General features: G+C 30.9%; 1 protein-coding gene across 1 annotated transcript; it reads right to left on the bottom strand.

Annotated features, from left to right (window-relative positions):
• Window positions 1–3,536: 3,536 nt before the first annotated feature.
• On the bottom strand, window positions 3,537–12,875 carry LOC128672523 (collagen alpha-2(V) chain-like). Its single transcript, XM_053749740.1, has 13 exons — window positions 12,616–12,875; window positions 12,072–12,097; window positions 10,081–10,098; window positions 9,850–9,885; window positions 9,449–9,502; window positions 8,820–8,873; window positions 8,294–8,347; window positions 7,721–7,747; window positions 7,165–7,222; window positions 6,737–6,829; window positions 6,137–6,336; window positions 5,765–5,959; window positions 3,537–5,122 (listed from the first exon to the last, which is right to left on the bottom strand). The coding sequence occupies exons 1-13, from the start codon at window positions 12,665–12,667 to the stop codon at window positions 4,967–4,969; spliced, it is 1,023 nt and encodes a 340-aa protein (XP_053605715.1). The 5' UTR covers window positions 12,668–12,875; the 3' UTR covers window positions 3,537–4,966.
• Between the last annotated feature and the right edge of the window lie 696 nt (window positions 12,876–13,571).

Below are 13,571 nucleotides of genomic sequence, written 5' to 3'. Positions count from 1 at the left end.
GACAAATCGAAGAAGATTGTTGGAATAACTTTTAAATAAGTACCTATAGAGCATGAGGAGTAAAAAAACATTGTAGGCAACAAAATACTAACCCTCTTATTTATAAAAAGTTTAAGCCAAAATATGTTAACACTATCGCATAGATTTTACTAGTACTCATCTTATATTGTGGCACTAGCGACACTAACTGTGGTCGGTGGTACTACATTAACATATTACTCCATTCACTGAGTAGTACCACTGAGCTACTACTCATCGGAAGTAGTACTGACCATAGTGACATAACGACTTATCACGATCAAATAAGAAGAAAATTAACAAACTACCTTCTAAGCGGAAACCGTAACCGAACATCTGCGCGCGCTGTACTGTAAAGGAGTTAAACAACTCCATAGAGAAAATTACTTTGTTTTCCCGCGAACTTTTTAGATTTACGCTCAACTCTTTCGGGACTTTCGCATCCGCAAGATGACTCCCAAGATGTGAGACGGATATTTTTCGCGGAATTGTTGTGGACATTTTGTATCTTGTATCGGTTTTCTTTGATACAAACATTGAATTGCTAGTAAGTCATTTAACCGATCGCCCGGAAAGATGACTTACTAAGAAATCAATTTTTCCAATTCTGAGGACATCGCGGAGATTGCGGCGCAATTTTAAACGATTTTCAAGTTTATTTATATGCTCTCAAACTCGAGGTTTTAACTAGCAATGTGTAAAAAATATCCATATATAGTTATAGATAATAATCCAAACATTATTTATATATTAGTATGAATATCTGAAGTTATACATATTTTCATCAATTTCTGTGAACTCTATCAGATGCAGACACAAATTTTAATGAGCGTACATTAAGTACATTACGTAGCTTGCATGTGAGTTTTTTTTACCGCAAGGAAAAACCAGAAATGTATAACATAACATTTACTAATCATAGCTTGACTGTACCAATATCGATGTCCAATAAATTAATTTGGGTTACGTCTGCGGCACTCCATGCATATTGTATTGTATTGTAATTAACATAAACCGGCTTCTTACCTTAATTGGTAATTAGCGTTGACCACGAGAGCTATTTGCCTATGTGGTGTTAAGCCGAGATTTAAATTTGCAAGTGTAATTAATTAATATTATAGTAGATAGATTAGCAAGATTAAAAAAAAAGAATATGCTAGCAAATTCTCGCCTCACTTATAATGTTTACATTAAATTTTTAATTTAAAACGGCATTACACAATAAAAGTATTGTATTTATGGCACTTAAAATTTCTAACAAATTATCACAACAATATAAAGATCAGAATTAGATTATTATAATTTAGATTATTATAATTATTAGATTTTTAGATTATTATTAGATTTTTAGATTATTATTAGATTTTTAGATTATTATTAGATTTTTAGATTATTATAATTTTGAACGATTATATTATTATATTTTTAGATTATTATAATTTTGAACGATTTTTTAATGATATACTCAGATAAAAAATTATATAATTTTAATTACTTTTATTTATTCGTTTTTGTTTTGTGGGATGACAGCATGCTCTCCATTTAAATTTGCATACCCGTGGACGGTGAGACATGTAGGATTAAGTTTTTCTTTTAACACCACATTATGAAAAAATGCAAACTCATGTTTTTGCAAACAAATAATCTTTATATTTGTCACGCTGTTTGTTTGCAAGATTGGAGATCAGCCTTAAATGTAACAAGACAGAGCATGGCTATACCAATGTTAACAACATTGGTGGAATTGAAAGGTAAGGGTGAGGTTGCACCAGTCAACTTTGACGTTAATTTTATTTTATGACAGTATAATACGTTCATCTTTTTTCTCCCTCATATGAGCTTTGCTGGTTCTATAAAGCGTTTAATCCCATGAATGTTTGTTGCTTATTATTCTTTTCCAATTCGCAGGATCCGTGAACCTAAACTTCTTGTAATAATCTGTGTCTACGTCCATACAACGCAACATAATATTCATTATTCAGTAAGTATCGTACACACGGGAATAGTAAAGTTGAGTGCGACACTCAGTTGTCCGTGTGATGAATAATTTAGCTGACCCAACTATATTCCCGAAATTTTATAAGGTTTAGGTACTCTGGCAGTTTTACATTTGTAAGGACCAATACGACGCGACGGACACGACCCTCCCTGAGGACATTGGGCTGCACCGGCGAGCATCAAGCCGAGCGGGTCACTATAAACTATAGTATGGCGACCACGAAGGAGGAAGCCACACAAAAACCTATATAGGTTTATACGTGGTAAGGCGAGTCACAACTCATTACAAATTTACTCAGTTAATATATAGTTCTTAAGCATTAATTTATATTTGGTTATACTGGTTTCCAAATTAATTATTTGCTCGCAAATATTGTTAGGGTATTCATTCTCTGGACTCCCTGCAAATTTTGTATCAATTAGCAAAAATTGCAGGGAGCCCAAACTGAGTCCATATATGAATGCTACCAATATTTGTATATAATACTAGCTTCTCAAAATAAAAAATGATCCAAAAATATATACAGGGTTACTGTTATCTAACGCATAACCCTCCAATGGCTCATAAGGTACTTAGAGACTAACATCTTTTGTTCTACGACTTTTATCTAAACGTAAAAATCATTTTTTTAGTTTTAATGTAGTTTCTTTATAAAGTTAACTACATATTACATAACGGAACATACTGTACTCTCTCGTATTGCTTGGCTATTACATAGAGTTAAGACGTGTAGAATCAAAAATTAGATTGTTTATTTTTTTATGAAAAAAAAGCTATGAATCAAGAAAAGTCGTAGAATCAAAATTGCTCGTTACGTCGTTACCTTCTAAAGACTACTGGGTACATAAAAATGTACCCAGTAGTCTTTAGAAGGTTTTGCATTTGATACCAGTAACCCTGACTAAATTACAGTAAAGTGATTAAGGGACATAAAGCCTTAACAATTAATAAGCATCCATAATATCCCCAAAGATAGTTCACGTCAGGCGTGCGGCCTGTTGTAAAATCATAGCCAAATTATTACAAATTTGATAGCAATTTTTTTACGCTAACCCTGGGTTTTGGGGCATCATAGCTCCGAATGGAACCGGGAACACGCGAAGATGAGAGAAAAAGACATTAAGTCAGGTCAATTCGGGTTTACCCCTATGATAGATAAAACTGTAGAACAAAAGTTTTCGTCCATAAAATCAATTTCAGGTTAATACAATGAGCATTACCTTCTCAATAGCAATTATTCAGAGTGACTCGTTTCTAACATTTTGTGAATTACAATATTTTTCCGAGACGACAAAATGTCACTTCCTTGTAGGGTACAATTTAATTTGCTTGATGGTCGTCGGCATTAAGGGTTAGCATTCTCTTTTAATACAGACAATTAATTATTTTCAGGAGAAAGGGCAATTGTTATGTTATTATTTTAAACCAGTTCCAAAATCTAGCCGAACCTGACACATGCTGAAGCGAATGCGTAATTAGTATGAGAGCTTCTATTTACCATAATGAAAAACCAGCAATGTATAATAAATCAAATTTCAAATCGTCAAAGTTTCGCGAACTAACTAACTAACGAGAACAACTGTACTCCTAACTTTATATACCTAGATGACCTAATTGGGGTAACAAACTTTCGCATTTATAATATTAGTTAAAATATGTAGAAGTATTATAATAAACGCTAATTATTTTTTATTATTCATAACTGCTCCTTAACTTAATACTTTTAGCGTTATAATGTTTTATATTTTTATTTCACACGTTTTTTACTATGTAATAAATTAGGTATAGAAACAAATAGTAAGTGAAAATGCAATAAAATAATACATTAGGATTACAAAACAATACAATACTCTTTATTGCACCAAAAGCAAAATTACCAAAAAAAAGAATCCTTTATTAAAACTTAAACCGGCAGCAAAGTCACTAAATTAATTTATATTTGCTGTTATTTCAGATTCTTGGCGGATTAAAATATTAATGGCAGTATATGAACATACTACAATGTATATTTTTTATTAATTATCCTAAAAATATTATAAATGCTATTCGTCGTACATTGCTAGTTTTTCATTACGGTATAAAAGCACTCATATAAACTACGTAATTTCCATGCTTTTGCGTTCGGCTCTTCTGAGTTCGGCGATAGAGTGCAGACGTAGACATTTTGGGCATTGCACGAAATTTAGACAACGCCATCTAACAGTACGTTATGGAACTTTCGACGTTCCTGTTTTGAGAATAGGAGCATTTGCAACGTATAATCAAGTTTATCAGTATTTCAACAGATGACTTAAAAAGAGAAAAGCAGTTATCACTTTCTACAAAATAAAAACGAATCTATCTAACCAGTTATATATCAACAAAAATGAAAAAATAACCGGCAGCCGAAAAATTTAAATGAAAAAAATCAATGTTAATAATTTATTATTATGAATAACAACACACGAGACTCCCCCTGCTCCTATTACAGAGTTGATGACACTATCGCCGAACTAAAACAGATACGTCGACGTAAATGCATGAACATTGCGTAGATAGTTTGTATGGGAGCTTTTATTTACTATGAAAAAACAGCAATGGATGCCGAATCCACCAAAATTCGGCGAAACCAAAAGTCCGTAAAATTCTACAAGTATATAATTTATGTATACATTTGTATAAATAGTTGTTTATCGAGTCGATATTAAGATTATACAAAAAATATTATAAAGTGATTTTTAATAATAAAATAAAAAAATAAGTATGTGCAATAATAACATTATCTCATACGAGGTAAACGAAATTACCCCGCTAAAGTTTACACACTAACAGTACCTATAACATACAATAATAATATGGAGTAAATAAAAATTAAATTAAATAACCTAAGGAAAAGAGCTAATGGTTTACAAATGGCTAAACACACATTTTCCAAACAAAGCTAAGAAGTTGTCTTAGAGGGTTCAAAAATTAACCAAAGCACAAGTCGCTCAACTGGACACTAATGAAAACATTTTTTGGAGCTTCTTCCTTGAACTTTACGTAAAAGTCCTTGACAGGCAGACGATCAATATCATCGATTATCTCTATATCAACATAATTCCAGGATTCACCACTCACTGAAACCTGCAAAAGTAAAAGTGAAAGTTATTAAAATATAATTTAGATAATTATGTTAAAGAAAAATACTTATTTGCTCAAATAATATCAATAGTATTATGCTGGCTACACGCTATCGCCGAACTTGAACAGATGTCGACGCGAAAGCGTGAATATTATTGCAAAGTTTGTATGAATGCTTTTATTTTCCGCAATGAAAAACCAGCAGCGTATGCCAAATAAAGTCAAATAGCACACGCAAGTCAAAAATCTTATTTTATTTCGCCCGGTCACGGGACGCTGCATGGACAAACGTTAATGTGATTTTTGGTTCGATTTTTTGTTAAACTATAGCTCTGTCTGTTAAAAAAGGCAATTTGCCATAGCCGAGCGCAGTATCTCTGGTCACCACAAAATCCAAGTGGTAAAATATCCAAAATATTCTGTTATTTTCTCTTAAAGATAATTTTATTCATTAGGATTACACAAGTATTGATTTGGACAGACAAATCAATAAAAAATAATCTTTTCTTACTAATATGCGGTCTTATTTGATGAATTTTAGATGACAACATTAGGCATGGAGTTCAAATATAATTTCAAAACATTCATATTGTTGTAGAAAAAGTCATTTTTAAAATGAATATTTTTGTTATAATTAATACTTACTGAACTATTTTGATAATATTTGATGGTATAATGCATAGGTGTTGTTTCAGATGATTTTTCTTCTACCAAATAATCATGCGAGTTTAGAATGCGTAAGTTTATGTTCTCAAATATAGTGTTTAATAAATAAACCCTTATTATTTGTCTTACATTTTCCGATTGGCGTTTCAACCATAATAATTGATTTCTTGTTATCTGAAAAACATTTTTTTTTCAACGTTAGGTACTAATGTTGACCAAAAAAATTTATTGTAATGCAATGAAATTAGTTAACCTATCGTAAATATTCGCATTAGCTAATTTATTAAATTAAAAGTAAAAGTATTTATGGAATTCTTTTGAAATTTCTGCACAAAGAAGCTGAAAAATTACCGTGTTAAATTTATTCAAATCGAATCCAATTTTGCTTAACCATATGCCTTTTGCGGCAATGGGTACATTTAGTTTTGTTTCACCGATCCATTCTGACATATTTTCTTTAGTTATTAAACATGTTCTGTTAGTTTTCATGTCACATTTGACTGGGAACTTCTCTTCTTCCATCACCCAATAAGCATCAGCAGGAGTTATAGCTGTAAATAGAAAAAAGTAGAGCGAAGGAAGACAGAAAAAGCTATAGGCTTCAACTTCAATTTTTGAAAACAAGAAATTGATGTGCGTATAAGAAAAATGATACAGAGTGCTGAAATATTAGGTTCCTCATCAAGCGTCACTTTGTTGAGATTCTGGGTTGGGCCACGAATTTGTATTGGAGTATTTTATCTCATCGGTTAATCTTCGTCCGTTATCTATTGGTAGTTTTGTAAATACTGTTATGGCACATGCCATTTTATAACAGTATATACTTGTATTTGTTTGATGTATAACTTTTATATAAGTCCAAAATCACACTTTGATCCAACACACACAATAGAATCGTACGATAGATGTTAATTGTTAAATGTTTTCTGTTCTTAGTATTAGGTACTTTACCCCCTTTTTTAGATGCGGTTATGTACTTGCAAATTGCTGAAGAGGGCCGTTCTTCGCTTCCCAAATCCACGTCTTCAGGAGGAATTTCATCGTCTGATACAAATGAAAATAACTTATAACAAATCAGTTTTAAGCAATCGAAGTCATAAAATAATTACGAGTACTGACAACTTGCCACTGCGTTAGGTATGTAATATTAGGTAGTATACGATAAAAAAAAAGTTTTACTCTTAGTTACGTAAAAACATTTTTTTTGTTGGTCTATAAAATTGATAAATTGCTATTTTAATGTATGCTATATTATAGCCAATTTATCAATTTTCTTTATAACAATAAATACCTATGTAGATGACATAATCAACATATGGACATGAATTCAATTTTATTGTCTGAATAATTATTTTTAATAAAATAAATGATTATTATACCATAAAAACGAATGACCGGGCAGGTTACGGGACATACAATTGGCATCCCAGGAAGACCCTAAAAATAAAACAAAAAAAAATTGAAATAATAAATTCAAAGTTCATTTTTCAATATAAGATTATACTTATTGACGTCAAAAATTTACTTAAACTAAGTCTACTGCCGACTTCCAAAGCGCAGGTGAAGAAGAAGCGGCGCAACAAACTTCACCGCGGCCTTTTCTCCAAAGACGTAAATTATCAAGAATATAATTATACATATATATAATTAAAAATTAAGAGGACGAATTCACATCATTATTTAAAAATGTCAACATTTAAATAAATAGGTAAATAAATAAACGATAATATTTTCAATAAAATTATTGAAAATTGTCAAATTATATACCTAGCTGTAAAATTTTTCTTCCTGTAATTCTATTCATAAATAAAAATAAAAATAAACATTAAATGGTGTGATAGATCAAGAAAAAATATGTTTGATAGTGTTAATTGATATCTCAATAAAATTTTGTCAAGTATAAGATAATAACTAAGTACGTAGGTATTTACTTACCGGTTCGCCTTTCGGCCCATGAAGTCCCTGATAAAAAAATATAACATGTTCATAATATGGTAGACCATTTTTTTATTTTGGTGACTATTCGAAAGCCCTTATTAGAAATACCAGTGAAAAAAAAACAGTGATGATGACAATACTTTAAAAAACATGATAAAAACATACCTAATTATAAATTTTTCGACTCGTCCAATCGACAAGTCCAATAAAGTTTTTGCGTTTATGGTGATGACTTCTTAACAAAAGCGTGTGTTAAAAATGTCATTTTTATAAAAAAAAAACTTCATTTTATTATGATTTGTCGTGAAAATAACAAATTGTTCAAGCATCCACCCACTATAGATATATTTGAATCTTAAGTAAACTTAAATGTGAAAATAATAACAAACTTTATTGTAAACATAAAAAAAAAACATTTTATATAAAAAAAATACTATAACGCCGATTTCGCTTTTTGGTCTTAAGCTAAATCCTTGAGGTCCAGATGGGCCCTGAAAATTTGGTAAGTTGTTCGCAATAGCCAATATCTCTTTAATATATATAAATGATTTCAATTTATACATAACTTACCGGAGACCCTTCCCTGCCCTTAACTCCCGGGAAACCTAGTGGACCGATTGGCCCCTTGAAAAGAAAAAAATAAAACTGAGATTCTAATATAAATATTTCGTGTAGGTAAGTTCAGAATATAGTAAAAACCTACGGGTAAAGTAATTGATTACAAAAAATGTGCACATAAGCAACTCATGTTTCAAAAATTATACAAGAAATATGTAAAATGTATATTTACCTATGAAACGTTACTAAATTATATTGTGTACGTATATTTTATGTTTATTAACGGAACCAAGCGTTCCGTTAATACATAATATATATGTATATTAGAAAAGATATGTTTTGCGTGATGCGAATGCAATTGTTTATTGTTCTACCATGGTTCTACCTACATTTTTGCTTTGATACTTTTGATAATACGCTCATTGTAATACTTAAGATTTAATTTTGTTTTCTCAGTAAGTGAAATACCATTGTATTTTTATGAGAAATAAAGATCTTTAAACTAAAAAAAAAGAATATGAAGAAGTTAGACAAGTACCGGATATCCTCGAACCCCTCTTTCTCCCGGTTGACCAATATGACCCGGTACACCCTGAAAATAAATTGTGATTTTATTTCAATGACAAAATAACGCACTTTGCGTTTTTCTGCGCACGTTAAAGTTAAAGTCGATGTGAAAAGTGCGTTGATATACATCGAAACTTTATAAAATTTGTGCGTTGTCTGTCAACGGACGTCAAAATGACGGAGCGCGACTGAGCAATGGGGCATGGCCTTGTGATGTTTCGACACAAGTTTTCAGTTTTCGCATGTCAATGTTACGACCTATGTAAAATGTTAGACACCGAATCGGCAATGTGCTGCGACGTTGGAACAAAGCGCAACGTAGCAATGGGGCCGGGTTCTTGAATAAATTACATAATTAAATAGAGCATAACAAAGTTTTTTTGAAGAAATCATTACGAACATAGAAGAGATGTTTGCATGAATGATTAGGACCGTACATTGGTTTTATACAACAGATAAGTCTGTGGTTTACGAGTATTTGCTCTGTTTAAAACCTATCTACACCTGACTTTTATCTACCCCCACTTTTTGGGAAGAAACTGATTAAATACTCATTTATAGTTAGGACCATTAATATATATAATAGATGAGATGGATTACCTGCTGGCCGGGTTCACCTTTTTGACCTTTGGTAACGCTCGCGCCTCTTTGACCCTGTTTAAAAACATAAACAATTTAAATCTCCTGTACACGTTTTACTGAACTTTGATATATCAAATTTTATTCGACTTACCTAAAAATATGAAATATACGTACAATTTACAGATTTATTACATGTATTGATATTGTGTAAGTCTCCCTGTCTCTGTCGCGCTTTCATAGTTTATATGCTGGGCCATTTTTTTATGATATAGTTAATGATCCGACGTTAAACATAATACAGCGGGTGGAGCTATTATGTAACAGCTAGAATAACGTTACTTACTGCAACTAATATTAATAAGTAACGTTAGGTACAATGTTAATAAGTTTTAATAATAATTTTTAAAATTATTTCTTACCGGTGTTCCTGGAAATCCTATAGGACCTTGCCATCTCTAAAACAGATGCAAAATGTCACAAAAAGTAAAATTTTGAAAACTATAGTAATAATGATTATCTTTTGTATAAGTTATTTGAGCGTGATGGAAATATGTACTTTAGTATTTTTGTTTTTTTTTTTGCAAAGATAATTATTTAATTTTAAAAAAGGATAAATATAAATCATATAAATACACTAAATGAGTACTCACTTGTAGGCGCCTTGGTTCCTGAAAACAAGAAAATAATATTGTAGCTCTTTGATGCACTATTCTGTTGACTAATTCAATTAAATTTGTGGTTAAAGTACTTTATTTTCTCTAAGAAATTATAAATTTCACTTAAAGAGAAATACACTTAAAAATAAATTACATTTATTAGTGTTAGTATGAGCATTCTAGAAGATTAATACATGAGTTTTTTTTTTTTTTTTTAAACTTGTCGGTAGTTGCATTTCGGCGTAGCCGCTACAAACTTGGCAAAAGATATGAAACATAAGGGTGCTGGTACACTGGTAATGTATCAGTACAGTAACAAAAAAAAATAAATAAATAAAATTAGTATCAGATTAGTATTAGCACTAGCCTGTACTTGAATGTGTTGCATTGTATATTATTAGCTTAGTAAGATTATAATTATATATATCCAATTTAAAGAATTTATTTAAGTAAAGAATTTCATGGGTTTCAGATTTCATAAAACATAATAATAGATTAACAATATTCATGATAGGGTTAGTGGTTTTAATTTTCTATTATAGTTGATAATGTACATTAAATTAATTATTATTCCTAATTTATAGTTAAGTATAAATATCAAACTATAATTGTTAATATAGTTATTATTATTTACAATTTTATTATTTATAGTTATGTATTATTTATATTATTATTTACAATTTTATTATTTATATGTATTATTTGTTTATCAATAAAACAGTACATCTTTACATCCTAAATAAATAATGCTTGCTAAATCTCTTCTTCAGTGCACAGAGGGAGTTCCGCTAGTTTTTGTTGGTCTTTTTTCGGTAGGTTTGGAAGAGTATAGGTTAAATTATTATGATATTTTTGAGGGATTTGATTTGCTAGGTTCATTCCGACGGTGGCGAAGAACTTGTTGAATTCTTCACATATTTCGTCTCCTTCAGTGATTTTCTTTCCATTAACTTCAAGAGTTGGCGGGGCGCCTATGGATTTATTTTTATTTTTGGATAGCTTGTCGATCAAGTTCCACATTCCTTTCGGGTTACTTTTGCATTTTTCAAACAGTCCATAATAATAAATTTTCTTCGTTTTGGCGATTAGTAGAGTAGTTTTCCTGCTTTTATCTGTATAGGCTTTTTGTAAGTTCTTATTCTTCGGTTCACTTTTCAGCTGTTTTATGTATGTATTTGTAAAATATATGTCGGGAAATTAACTATCAGAGGCGTTATTTTGACTCGGAACTAACTAAAACACAGATCGGCAATCAAGATGTTTAGTTTAATTTCGTTAACACAATTCTGAATTTAAATTTAAAGCGACAAACGATCCGTCGTGATAAAGGCGTGTTCACTTCACGCCAGCCGAACTCTGAATGAGAGCTCGAACGACGCGTCACCCCCGACGTTCCGTTAGCACGTGACGTTTGCGACACTAGCGCCATCCGCTGCCGGTGCGGCAAAGTCACGTACTGTGTCTCGATATGGTCAATTGAGCCTCTTTTAATATTCGCGCCGACATATACGATATTTTATAATATTAAATTTAAAAGTATATATTATATATTTTTAATTTTAAAAAATATACATATTAATATATATTTTTTTTTAATTTAACCGAAGGCGTGTGCTATCTACTTCTTGTATGGAAGTCAGTGCTAAGTTAAGGAATAAGGTGTTAAGTATTTGATTATTTAGGGATGTTGAAACTTGATACTAGAACATTTAAAATAAATATAACAAACAATTATTTGTACAATGATACGAGTGATTTGATTTGACTAGGTAGACAGTGTTGTATATCTGTAAAATATTTAAGATATTTTTAGTATTATGAATTTGTAGATAAAAAAAACATAATAGTCTATACTAGTTTCATAAATAAAGTATTATGGATCATGTTTTGAGACTATATAAAGTGACTTCAGATCAGATAGTACCGTACTATCTGAAGTCACTTTGTACTACACCTATTCCGGTTTTACTCTATACGGTACTTACTATTGGGCCTTGATGGAAACATGTACCTGTAACAAAGAATTTTTTTTTTTTACTAAGCCGATAAAAAGGGAGAGTATTTCATATTTAAATTGACTTTGAAAAGATGGTGCCAAGTTTATGAACATTGTCAAAGAAAGCCGTTTAAAAGGCTTTCGCATCCTCTCATCTGCTAGAAAATTTAAGCTGACGGTATTCATAAGATTGAACGCATATTTTTCAAACATTCTCGATTAAAATCACTAATTTACATAATTTACTACATAATTATGGAGCTAGCCCCAAAGTAAGTTCGAGACTTGTGTTACGGGATACTAACTCAGCGATACTATATTTTATAACAAATACATATATAGATAAACATCCAACACCCGAGCCAATCAGAAAAACATCATTTTCTATCATGGCCCCCGAACGGGGATCGCACCCGGGACCTCGCGGTTCAGAGGCAAGCACTTTACCACTGCGCCACCGAGGTCGTCAAAAAAAATTTTAAAAGTCAATGTAAAAAAAAATAGCCTAGTTATTATACTATGTATTAACTTACCTATATAAACGTTGAATAACAAATAACACAAAATTATAATTTGGTTATACATTTTTCATCAAAACAACTCGTCGTACAGATCTTGTAGTTTGTTTTAGTGTAAAAATATATTACAAAACAAAAAAAATATCATTAATATGTTGCAGGATTTGCGGTAATAGACAAAAAAAAAAAGAAAAATCAAAAATTTACGAAAACTGGAGCAATTAATTTATGCAAACAGCCTATGTGGGTCAGAGAGTTTTAGGAAATATAATATGAATTTAGGTATTACGTATATTTATACAGCGTATTATCCATAACTCGCCAGTTGATAAGTACCTAATTAATGTATGTTTGATACGAACCAACAATTTTATTGCTTTTATTTTCCTGTCATTGTGCTTCAAAATTTTAATTTATTTTTATCTTGTGACTTAGGAATCTAAGTACAAACATTTAATATTTGAGACAACATTTGTAACTAGATTCTAATTTTCATAAGAGTCATCTACTATAATTAATAGCTTTAAACAGAATCTCGCCGTTTTTGGAAAACCTGGGAAACTCAACGAATTTTCTCACACATTATTACTTAGAGGTTCCTTCATCTTAGAGATGGCGTTAATGTTGAATGCTGCACAAAGTTCAAAGAGCGCCATCTAGTTTCGAATTTAAAAGTTTTCTATTACTTAACTTTTTATCAAAAAAATTTCTAATGCCGGCTGTACGTTATCGCGGTACAGTTTGCCGAGTTTTAATTGATTCGGTATACAGTGCTGGTTTTTCATTACGGTAAACAAAAGCTCTCATAAAAACTACGCAATGTCATTAATGCATTGGCGTCAGATCTGTCCGAGTTCAATTTAAATTATGAGTATGATATAGTATATAACGATATAAGATTTATACGCATAGGAAAAAACCCCTCGTTTCAACTAGTAAAACGGCAACGGTTGAACTAGTAAGATTTTTAA

Source organism: Plodia interpunctella, chromosome 9 (assembly GCF_027563975.2).
Source record: "Plodia interpunctella isolate USDA-ARS_2022_Savannah chromosome 9, ilPloInte3.2, whole genome shotgun sequence".
NCBI lineage: Eukaryota > Metazoa > Arthropoda > Insecta > Lepidoptera > Pyralidae > Plodia > Plodia interpunctella.
This window is presented reverse-complemented; position numbering and strand designations above follow the sequence as displayed.